This window comes from Neovison vison, chromosome 13, assembly GCF_020171115.1.
Source record: "Neovison vison isolate M4711 chromosome 13, ASM_NN_V1, whole genome shotgun sequence".
Classification (NCBI taxonomy): Eukaryota; Metazoa; Chordata; class Mammalia; order Carnivora; family Mustelidae; genus Neogale; species Neogale vison.
In genome coordinates, this window is record NC_058103.1 from 151067608 (window position 1) to 151079691 (window position 12084).

The 12084-nt window shown below is 59.8% G+C and overlaps 1 protein-coding gene across 1 annotated transcript; it reads left to right on the top strand.

Annotated features, from left to right (window-relative positions):
* Nucleotides 1–11387: 11387 nt before the first annotated feature.
* Nucleotides 11388–11567, top strand: CTXND1 (cortexin domain containing 1). Its single transcript, XM_044232108.1, has one exon. It carries the CDS (start codon nt 11388–11390, stop codon nt 11565–11567), a length of 180 nt encoding a protein of 59 aa, XP_044088043.1.
* Nucleotides 11568–12084: the final 517 nt, after the last annotated feature.

Below are 12084 nucleotides of genomic sequence, written 5' to 3' on the forward strand. Positions count from 1 at the left end.
TGAGCTTTCTCCCCCGTGTCCTGGCATCGGAGCCCACCTTCTGCCATTGGAAGCAGCTCAGGGACAGCAGAGAGCGCAGTCGGAGGTACCACAATGACCTCAAGGCCCTCGCTGCCTCCACAAGTCAAGGGCTCGCGTCCCCTCTGCGGACCCTGGATCCCACTTGCCTCCCCGAGCTTCAGGCTTCCTAATTCTGAATACAGACTCCGGACTGAGTGACCTCTGAAACGCTCGCTTCTGATTCCGTATGAAGACGGAAGATCCAAGCTCAGGCTCCAGTGAGGGAGGGGTCTGCCGTCAGCGCCCCACCCGCACCGGAGGACACATGCCAGCTGGCCAGAAAGGGAATGTGGCTGGGAACAAACGAAGTGCGTTCTTCGGAAAAGACCTCTCCTCCCTCCTCCCTGGCTCTCAGAACTGCGGGCTGAGGTCCGTTCACCCTTCAGAAACAGGAAATTGATCTGTGTAGCTTGCAAAGGGGACGTGCACTAATTTGGAGGAAATACTATGAAAAGAAAGTGTCCCTTTTTGCCACACGCCTAACATATGCCAAGACAGCAGACATATGCTCCGTGCGGTTGGCTGGAGCCCCAGCCCGGGGGAAGCGGGGTGCAGCCTTCGGTTTCCCAATGATACAGACGTTTACAAATGTCGTGTGGGTTCTGTCGCAGGGTAGTCGAAAGGGGGGAGTCAGTGTGTTCCTGGGACACACACTGCCGCTGAGCAGACCCGGGAAGATGCCCGGGAGAGGCAGGCGTCCTGGCCAGGAGCCCGGGAGCCTCCGGAATGGAAACGGATGGGGACTCTACCCCCCTCCCCGTAAGATGCAATTAAACCTGCTTCAGTAGATCCCAGTTTCCCTAAATGATGCCCAGAGGAAGGAAGGAGGAACGAAGCCCCTGAAATAAAAGCCTCATGGGGACAAGGGCATTAGGCTTGGGGGCAGGACCTTGCCCGGAGTTGGGTTCTCTTGAGACAGGACCGGCTCCAAACCCTGACGTTCTGGGAGCCCAGGTCAGTCCCGGTCCGGTCATCCCGGAGGCCGGCTCCTGCCCCGGGGCATGGCCCACCTGTCGGGGCATCTAGGAACTCCTGGCAGAGCGCTGGGGAATGCGGGGAAAGTCCCCTGAACGACACCGAGGGGAACTGTTACCACGGACACTACAGTAGACGCGCTGTGTCCACTGGCTGCCCCCTTGGTCATAAATAAGCACCTTGGGGACTTCGGAATCACAAGAAACACACGCCAAGGAGAGGGTCCCGGAGCTGGAGCCGGGAAGTATCCACAGGACATGTGTCGTCTGGTGGCACCTGCCTACGTGGCGAGGAGGGATGCGTGCAAGGGAAGGAGGAGCGTGATGGTGGCCGCCAGGCTGTCCCGGCTCTCCGGCCAGGAGCAGGTCCTCCCATCCAGGGGACCTCCAGGGCTCGCCGTGACGGTCACACTGGACCCTGCTCGGCTGCCGGACACCAGACCAGCTCACGCCAAGTCGACGCTCTCCACAAGCCTTCCTGGACTCCGTGTTCGGGCTTCCGGTCACACTCTGGGTCCGATGTGACCGTTCACATTCGAGAAAACAGATCATTGAATTTTGTATTTACTTTCTTAGCTTTGGGTTTTGAAAATGTATCGGCGGAATTCCACGGAGCCCCGCCTGGCGCTCCTGAATCGATTTCCTTCCTCCCGTGGCCATGTCCCCGTCCTCGTTCCTGAAGATGATGCCTGCCCTTTTCTCTCGCTCCCTGGAATGAACTCACCAGGCGTTCGTCCAAGCTCCGACTACTCCAGAGAACCTTTTCTCATGATTTATTTTTAACTCTGCTGGTTTTCCGTTCTTGGGTATTATCCATTTTTGCCCTTAATTTTACTGATCGCATCTTCTGGATTTTCTCGCTGCTGCGACTGTGTCCGCGGGTTCCACGTCACTGTATTTCGTTGTGTTCAGTCGTGAAACGTATGCGTTTGCCCCGGAGGACGGGGACAGCCGCCGCGCACCTCACCCCAGGACTCTCAATAGGCAGCATTCTCATTAGAATGATTTTCTAAATGTGCCGTAATTGCAGCTTAATTTTTTAATGAACTCGATTATTTATTTTTCATGCGTTTTTTTTTTTTTTTTAAATCAAGTGGCTTGTGGTTGGTTTGTTTGCTTAATTTGTTGTGGTCAGAGAATACAGCCTATAAAATTTCCACCTTTAAAAACACGCAGTTTTCCTTGTAAATTTATATTAAGTCAGTTTTCGTCAATGCCCCGTGAACGTGTGAAAATAATGTGTATTCCCTGAAGGCAGTGAAAAGGTCCGCTCGGCTTCTCAGTCACACTCTCCAGATATTCCGGGTCGTTCTCCCGGTGCCGGCTTTCAGTGATCAGACACACACCCGTCCCTTCCCCATCAACAGTAAAGTAGTATTTACCGACGTTGCCCAAACAATGTAAAAAATACATCGTGTTCTGATTTCCTTCCACCGCTGCCCTACTCCTTTTCATTGAAATACTGTGGAATTTTACCTACAAGTTGTATTTTTAAAGCCTTTGTGTTTTCATAACTTCTATTTCAGATTTTAACGTTTGCGTGGTTTTATATTTGTCCTGATTGTGCTGTAGACGATCGCCTTATTGGTCTTCTCCTCCGCCTGTCTCCCTCCCCCGAACTCCTCACTCTGATCATTTCACGGTGGCCGCGATGACTTTCCAAGCAATCCTATTTTGCTTGAAGGGCTTGTGGTTGACCTGCATTCATCTCGGAGTTTCTGTACTTGTGGGATACAGAAGTTTCCCTTCAATATTTCCGGGAAGCCTGGGAATGTGGGGGCATCCGAGTGGCACGGGATGTGGACAGGCCTGGACTCCTCCTCCTCCCACGGGTCTTGGGTGTCGTGGGCTGGCCTGGCGAGCTGAGGGACTCACAGTGGAAGGCACAGACTGGGCCACCGAGGGGCGGCTACCAGAGTCTTTTGTCACCTGTGGGGACAAGCGTCGAGACCCCAGGCCCGGCTGGGGCAGGGAGTAAGGGGCACAGGAAGCCGAGGGGCCTCACCCCGGTCCAGCACACGTCAGGTGGCCTGGAGTCCACGTCCGCATTTGAACGCGGGAGCCACGGGCAGAGCACGTGACGGGGAACTCAGTGGTGCATCCGCCGAGGGGGCTCCATAAGCAACCTCAGTCTGGGCAGCCTCAGGCCTACACCTGGGGAGATCGGAGAAGAGGCAGGCTCTGAGCCGGCCAAGCATCGGCGAAAGCCTCCGAGTGTGCTATGTCGAAGGGAAGGATGGGGCCCGGGGAGGATGGCTCTTTCAGGGGCCCCGAGGACACCCCCAAGGACCCACGTTCGTGGCTGCGTCTCACAGGCCCGGGCGCCGGGCTGCATGGGACAGGGCCGTCCGGCTGCTCCCGCCAGCAAACGGCACACTCAGGGCCGGGACCCACGTCCACGATCTCCTGAGTCCGGGCTTCCTCCTGACGCTGCCGTGCCTCCCCGTGCGGAGGACGTTGTGGACGCTCCCTCCTCTTGTTGGAGCCCGTTCCTCCAGCACCCCTCCTGGCACCGTCCAGTGGGTGCCCTGCCTTCTGGAAGTGAGGGTGCTTGTTTGAGGGGTTTCCTCCCGGAGAGGGATTTTACGAGGACCAGAAGTTCACCAAGGTCACCACCAAGAACAGATCTTCTCGCGTAAGGACAGGAAGCAGCCTTGCCCGGTGCCCCTCGCCGTGCCTCTTGGGGTCTCCACCGACGCTGCTGCTCCGACCTCAGGCTGCTGGTGTGTGGCGGTCCGCAGGCGGGTGTGAGCCGGGCTCCGGAGCACCAGGGCCCCGGCCTCAGCCTGACCAGGGGAGCCCCTCCCCGTGTCTTTGCACCGTGTCCCCGCCCCCGTCCCCGGCTCTGCCGCCTTGTCCCCCTGCGTCAGCGCCCCATTCTGGCTGTTGGATCCCTTTTAAGGAAACTTCTTTTCCTGCCGGTCTGCCACTGAGTCACTCCCCGTCTGCCGGCCAGACAGCGTGTTCTTGGCTTGCCCTTGGTTGGTTTGTCTCCGTTTCTCCGATCCTGGGGAAAGAAAGCAAACAGCCTGATGCCTTTCAGAGATGGGACGTGAGTGTCCACACTGGCTTCTCCTTGCCCATGTACCCGCGGGCTGCCGATCGAGGTGGTTTGGAACCTAGAGGCGTGGGCTCCTCTGGTTCTGGAGGTTGGAAGCAGGGAGCAGCGCGGTGCTGGCAAGGCCCTTCCTTCTGGCGACGGCAGGAGAGAGCTTGCTCTGGCCTCCGGGCCTCCGACACCGTCGCTGCTCCCGCGGTTCCCTTCCTCCTCCAACGAGCCACGCCCCCCGCCGGGCGCTCACAACACAGCCGCTGCGCTTCCACGGGGCCCTCGGCCCGAAAGCCCAGGCGCGGCCCCATCGCAAGATCCGTAACCCCGTCACCTTGAGAAGCTCCTTTTGCTCTGCACGATACCGTCCTCAGGTTCCAAAGCTTCCCTGTGGGTTTCTTGTGTGTGTGTGTGGGGGGTCATTCTTCACCCTCCCCCAGCCCCCTCTCTGGCCTCCAAAGTTCCTGTCTCCTCTACCCGGAGGCCAAAGTCCCATCTGAGTTGTCTAAACTAGGCACTGGTGACCTCTACATGTGCTCCATCCTGCGCAAAATCCCTCTCCGCCTGTGGGGACCTGGAAAAGGATGTTACCTGCTCGAAAAATACAGCGGAGGGACAGGCACAGCGTAACAGTTACGCACTTTCCCCTTCAAAGGAGGAAAACATGAAAGAAAGGGGGCGTCGGTCCCAAGCAATTCCAAAACTCCACCGGGAAAACTCCCTCAGTTTCCAGGCCTGGGACCGGTCTGTGGCTCAAGGCTCTGCCCGCTGCGTCCACATCCACCCACTGCCCAGGCTGAGGCTGTTTCCTGAGAGTCGGCCTCTGTGTTCCTGAAGGACGGGACATGTTCACGGCGACTGTCCCCACCAGCCTGTTTCCTGCGTGCGGAGACGTGGCCGCGGCGAGCCCCTCTCTTGGTGGACGTGTCGCCTCCCCTGTTACCCGGACGGTGCTGCTCCCCGGCCGCTCTGCTCCGGGAAGGTCTCCAGAGCTCAGAGACACGTCCGCATCGCAAGACCTCGCGTCCCAGCTGCGACAGCCCGTGAATGCCTTCCCCTCCCTGCCTCTCCCCGGCCCTGGAAGGCGTCACGGTCTCAGTCACCTCGGCTCGCTGGCCAGCTGCTAACTGCGCTGACAAAGAGTGAGGCCACCGGGAGTCGTCCCACAGGACAGTGTGGCGGGCGTGAGGCTGAGACACTGCCCACCGTTTCCGTCCCGAGCAAACGCCCGCTGGGGCAGGCATCGGGCGGGTTCACAGCGGCTGTGCTGCTATTCATAGCTGCAGCCAACAAGGGTGCGGGACCCGCTCTGGCCTTTGTCCTGTGAGTGACTTCACCGTGTCCACACAACCCGTTGTCCAGCCCCATGGTAACAAGCGGCACGCTTTTTCGGTCACCTCGTCATCTTACTCGCGGTGTCTGGAGGGCCACGGCCAAGCTCTGGTCCTCGTCTTGACATTCACTGTGCACCCATGAGGGACGGGCCAGCCCTAGCCCCACAGTGGCCCTGTGCCACTCTGAAGGGTTAGACTCGGACCCTTCTCCCGGGGAACTCGCATGTTGCCACGGACTGACCTGTGTCCCCGCCGAGTTCATTGGTTGAAGTCCCGAGAGCCGGGGTGATCGTATTCAGAGGGCTGTTAGGAGGTCAGATGAGGTCATAGGGTCAGGGTCTTACTCTGCTGAGATCGGTGACCTTCTACGAAGAAGAGGAGGGCGTGGTCTCTCCCTCCCGGCGTGCTCGCGCGCTGAGGCAAGGTCACGGTGAGAAGGGGACCGGTGCACACCGGGAAGAGACCCTGTGCTGGGTGTTAACCCGCGACCTCTAACGTCCAGAACTACGGGAGGCGGCGGACATCCTGATGCCTCAGCCACCCCGCACAGCCTGGGACACACTTAAGGACAGAAAAAAAGAAACCCGTCAGCTCGGAAAGCGGGGACCTGAGCACCGCCCCCAGCCCTGGGGTAGGACACACACCAACACACACGTCCTGCATCTGCGCGCCCTTCTGGCTGGTTCTCCCCGAAGTCCCCCCGAGGTACTGGTTCCCGGGCCCTGTGTGAGGACTGTGGCTTTGGGAGGGACTTCTCTCTGCTGGGATCGGATCCGCTACCCCTCAGCCCTAAGACTGTGCTCCGGGGAGTGTGCCAGGTTCCCTGAGACTTGTTCACCACCCAGCATCCCTGACTCGGAGGCAAGGTCGCCTCCAGCCTCTCCAGGAAGTGGCCGACAGGGCCGCAGCTTGGGCAGACTCCTTGCCGCAGCAGGAGAGCTCCAAGATGCCAGGACGCCCCCGCCCCCCCGAGCAGGCCTCCGGGAGGCCCCGCCCCTCCCCAGGGACGGCAGCTAAGGTCTGTGTCGCAGTGTCTCCTGGGTGTCATGTCCTTGCTCTGCAGCAGAGCTGGACGGCCCGTGCCTGCCCGCTAATTAAGGTTAATGAGACTCTCCATCTGGAGGGCGGAAAGGCAAATCTGTTTTTTTGAGTCCACATCCTTGGCATCCCTCCCGGCCGGAAGGATCCAGAAAACACGGACGGTCTTCTTCTGGGCCCGTTCCAAGGTTATAGAGCCCAATCCTGGCCCCAGACCAGGCAGGGGGCGTCAGGCGGCAATTTTACTGAGGTCTGACCTCTAAGAGCTCTGCAGGAGTCAGTAACAACTTAGGGCAGACCCTGCGCCTGGGATTTCTGAGTCTGTGCCCGTGAGGCCAGACTGAGTCCCGCTGTGACAGTCTGGCACATTCGTCCTTCCCCGAGAGCCACCGACAACCATGACACAGCAGCGCCACGAGGCCCGTGTGGCCCAGGCTCCGCTCTGCCGTTGCTCTGAGATCCGGAGCAAACGCTTTCTCCGTCCTTCCAGTCTCTTTGTCTGCGAGGGGCATGTGTTTCCAAAGAACGGCTCACGGGACCCTCGGATCCGCACGGACGCCAGAGCTGAAGCTACGCACCACGCTCGGAATCACCTGCAGGAGCGGGTCTCCACCAAGCAGGGCGCAGGGCGCTAACCCCTCACCCCAACACGTGTGCGTGTACGTACGGATATTTCAAAGTTCTCTTTATTTTATTTTATTTTAAAATGTACTTATTTATTTTGGAGAGTGACCGTGAGCGGGAGGAGACCAGGAGACAAGCTCTCAAGCAGACCGTGCTGAGCAGGGAGCCCGACGCACGGCTCCATTCCGGGACCCTGAGGAACCGCTCTGAGCAGAAACCACGGGTCAGGTGCTTAACTGACTGAGCCCCCCAGGCGCCCCAGAGCTGGAACTTTTTAAAAGGATCCAGTGGAAATTATACAACTGGGAAGTGTGATTTAAGTGGAAATTTGAATCGACAGATTAGCAGCTCCTTGCACAGAGCGGGCGCGGAGATTACTGGGCGGCAGCCGCTTCAGAGGAAAGCACTCAGGCCACAGCACGGAAAGGAAAAAAATACAGAAATAAAGATTAACAGACGAATCAACTTAGCCAGAAGGTCTGCGTGCATTTGGAGAGCCGGAAAGGGGAAAGGGAGAGAATGGGACAGGCGCACGTTTGAAGAGGGGAAGAGCCAAACGTCTGCAAAAACTCGTGGGACGGGAAGCGAGACTCAAGGAGGAAAACGCAGAGAGAACCGCACCCCGTGGCCAGGCTCGTCTGCGGGAGAAGCGAAGAGGAAGAGGAAGTCTGCAGGGCAGTCCGAGAAAAAAGCCCATTGCCTTCAAAGAAGCCAACAGGTGAGGCCTCAGGGAATATTACGAGCCCCTCCTTCCCCAAAGCCATGCTGGAGAACCCGTGAGCGGCTGGACCAGTGGGGACTGAATGTGTCCAACGGAAAACCGAGGCTAAAACAACAGACAAAGGCAATGGGCTCTCACCGCGGGAAAATGACGGAACCGACGGAAACGTGGAGACTGGGGGGAAAGGCAGAAATTAGACTGAGCTCCCTCGTTTCTTCGTCTGCGCTGACGACTCGAATTACAGAAACAGAAATGCATCTAAAAGAACGAAGAAACCCTCAGAGGGCTAATTCTAGTGACTCAAACTTGGTGGGGGAAGAGAGAGAACTAGGAGAAGGAATCAGGGATAAAGAAACAATTACAAACAAAAGAAAATAAAAATCAGATGAACAAGTAAAATTAACAGATTGATCTGAAGCCTCTGCCTCCAAGGCCAGAAAGGAGACCCCAAATCCAATAGAAAAATAGATAAAAGATGGAAACTGACTTTTTTCCTTCACAAAAAGGAAACACCAAAGAATCTTAGATGTTTAACTTCCTTCGTGAACAGAAATGCAACATGGACGTGCTCCCACGAGTCACACAGGCACACGCCCTTGCCGGGTCCCAGCAATGACCGCCGTCGGGGAGTTTTACTTTTCAGAAAGCTTTAAGCAGGTATCGAATCCTAAGTACTGACACGCACCCCGAGATGTCTTCAGTGACGCGTGCGAACACCGGCCTCCTTCTCTGACCGGCGTCCGGACGCGAGGACGGAGAGACCAACGTGATGCTCTATGTCCGCTCACTCTGTAGTTTTCTCAGGTTTAGGAAAGAATATCTCTGGATCACCTTTCCCCCCAAATTGGCAAAAACGGAAAAACTTGTGTTTTCAAGGTGGCAGGACCGTAGGCGACGCTGACGTAGGCTCCGACTTGTGGGGAGGAATCCGGCTGGAATGCAAATGGCCGTCGCTCAGGGAGGGCGGCTGTGCCCGACAGAATTAGGTTGCGGTGTCGTCGGACGTGTGCGGAGCGACAGGAATTCCACCGCTGCCGGAGAAACAACAGAGGAGACATCGCCCAGACGCCTCCCCGACGCAAGAACGGCAAAGTGTGCTCTAACACACCCAGGCAAGAGACGTGACATGGGTGCGAACAAGAAACAGGCAACCCCGTCGTGTGGAGGCGCAGCCCTCTCCAAGGTCAGGTGTGTGAAAGGTAAGACGGGGACAGTTTCTGTGACAGACTCACAGCTGTGCAAATAACAGACAAAGGTCTCCGTCGGAAGGCGCTCGGACCCGGGGCCGTCTCCCCCCAGAGTAGCGGGGCTGGAGGAAGCTTCCACTGTTTCTCCTCGTGCTTTTTGAATTTTGAACTGTGCACAAGCATTATTTGTAGAAAAAGGTTAAATTTAGGCCTTGGGGCCCCTGGGTGGCTCAGTCAGTTAAGCCTCTGCCTTCGGCTCAGGTCATGGTCTCAGGGTCCTGGGATTGAGCCCTGCTTTGGGCTCTTTGCTCAGCAGGGAGCCTGCTTCCCCCTCTCTTTCTGCCTGCCCCCTGCTCCTGTTCTGTCTCTCAAAGAGATAAAATCTTCAAAAAAAAAAAAAAAAAGTCCTCAAAAAACTAAAAATAGAATAACATGGACCCAGCCATTGGGCGTTAGGATTGAAGCGGCTCCCACAGACGCATCTACACACCCACAGCCTCCGTGATACCGTCTGCAACAGCCAGGGGTGGAGACCACCACGTGTCCAGCCGAGGACGGACGGAGAGACCAGACGTGGCGCACACGTGTCCGGGAACACTACTCAGCCCGAACGGGAAGAGCTCCCGACACCGGCTACAACCTGGACGGACCCGGGGGACACCGCGCCCGGCGAAGTAAGCCGGTCACCGAGGGACAGATACGCAGGATTCCAGGCGTATGAGGTCCCCAGAGGAGTCCGGTTCCTCGGAGCGGGAAGGAGGTGGTGGGCCAGGGCTGAATGGGGACCGAGTTTCAGTTTTGCAGGACCAGGAGCTCGGGGACGGACGCTGGGGACGCTGCCCGGCAGTGTGGGTGTCCTTAGGGCGGCTGACGCGGGCAGCCACGGGGACGGCGGCAAAGTTCCTGTCCTGCGTCTTCACAAAAATCAGAGGAGACGCTATGGTTTGTAAAGGAAGGAAGGAGAGACTAAAGCGTCCGGGCTCTACCGCCATGCCGGGGAGGAGCCCCCGTTCTTCCTGCGCCCGGTCGGGGCTGGGGCTGCGTGTCTCGGGAGTAACCGCTCGGTCTGTCGTCTCTTTCCAGCGGCCGCCTGCACGGTGCCTGCGCGCTGACTGGGAGGCTCTTAGCGACGGCGGCATCGGCCTCTCGCCTGCCCTCCGGGAGCAGCCTGACCCAGAGTGGGAGCCGCCCGGTGGCCCTTATGACGTGCTGACCACTCCCAGCGGCAGGTCAGTGCCCCCTGGGGAGGGGCGGGAGAGATCTGAGCGAGGGGACAGTGCGGTCTCTGGCGGTCACGGATATGCCAGGACCGGCCCACCCAAGGCTTGCCGCGGTGTCCTCCTGAGGGCCCAGGCGGGGTGGGGGGCACGGAGCCCACCGGCCTCCCACCCGCGGAGGGAGAGGCCTGCGGAGCTGGTGGCGCCTCACTCCTGTCTGGGCCTCAGTCGTCCCATTGAAAAGATGGGCCCATGGCTAACCGGGGACTGGCCCCGGATGCGAAGGGACAAATACAGCTCCAGTGCTGGGAAGGTCCGGGGGGCGGTGAGGACGGTCACGGGCGGGGGAGGGCGGCCGCGGCTCGTCCTGCAGCAGGCGGCTTCCCGCTCCGCGCAGAGCCCTTCCCCACCCGCCGGCCAGGCCCACGCGGGCCACAGTGCTGCCGCCTCCCCACTCCCGCAGACTGGCACCGCGTGCTGTCACCGCCCTCTCGGGGAGGCGCAGGGGGGTCCGCGGGGTCACCACATGGTCTTACGCCTGGGGCTGCGGGGCAAGGCCTTGCCGGGCGGAGATGGGGTCCCCGCGGCTGCCCAAACCCATCTTCCCCTCACACCTGGGCTTTCCAAACGCTGTGGCGGGGGCTTAGCCGACGCGCCCGGGGAGGCCCCGAGGTCCCCGTGGCGGGGAGGGATGCGGACCGTCCTTCCCTAACCGCAGCGCCCCCACAGCCCGTCCCTCCCCGCCGCTGCCCGTCCGGCTCCCGCTTTCTCCCGCATCTGCTCCTGACCGAATCTTGTCAGCGCTCAGCCGTCACCCGGGCTGCGGCTTGGCGGAGCTGAAAGCATCCGAGGCCGTCCTTCCTGAGGCTCTGGGGCAGGTGGAGGCCAAGTGCGGGAGCGCCATCCCCAGGAGGCCTCCGCCTGCACCCAGCCCCGCCCCCGCTGGCCCCCGTCCCTCACCTCTCACCCCCTCTCCTGTCCCCCCCGAGGCACTGGCTGGGGGTCCCATGCGGCTCAGGGCAGGGTCCCTCAGGAGGGGCTGGGCCCCACGCTGTCCCCCAGGGGCCTGTGTCCCACCCCAGGCGGGGTGTGGCCCTGCCTCCCCACGGCCTGGCTCTCTGCAGGGGTGGAAAATGGTACCAGTCAACCCTGAGCCGGAGGAGCCCGCCGCCGCCGCCCCGACATGGAGGAGCCCACGCCCGAGCCCGTCCACGTGGATGTGGACAAGGGGCTGACCCTGGCCTGCTTCGTCTTCCTCTGCCTCTTCCTCGTGGTGATGATCATTCGCTGTGCCAAGGTCATCATGGACCCCTACAGCGCCATCCCCACCTCCACCTGGGAGGAGCAGCACCTGGACGACTGAGGTGGGGCGGGGCGGGGCGGGGCCTCCTGTCCCCCGGCCAGCGGCCAGCCAGCCCGAGGATGCTCCCCCGACTCCGGGCATCACAGTCAGGGGCCGCGGGGGCTCCGCCGTGGGCTGGCCTGGAGATGAGAGCCCTGGGCCCGGAGTCAGGAGGCCGGTCCGCGCTGGGCAGTCCCTGTGGGATCATGGGGGGGTCCCCTTCCCCGGCTCCTGTGCACCTTTGGGGACTGGGTCCAGGGCACAGCCCCTCCGTCACACGACAGTGCTCTCGTGCTGAGGACGCCGTCTGCCCTTAAAATGCAAAGCCTCAGAAGCACGGTTCGCAGTTCCCGGCACAGACGTCCGGAGCCCGCAGCAGGGGGTGTCGACGGCAACGGAAGGGGCCGCACCCAACCCTCGCACAAGGCACAGGCTTCCCAGCTGCGTCTTTTAAACTAAGACACAGAGGGGTCTGTCTTCCCGTCATCAATGAAATGTGCATTTGGGGAATTTGGGAACATACAGAAAAGGAAGGAAA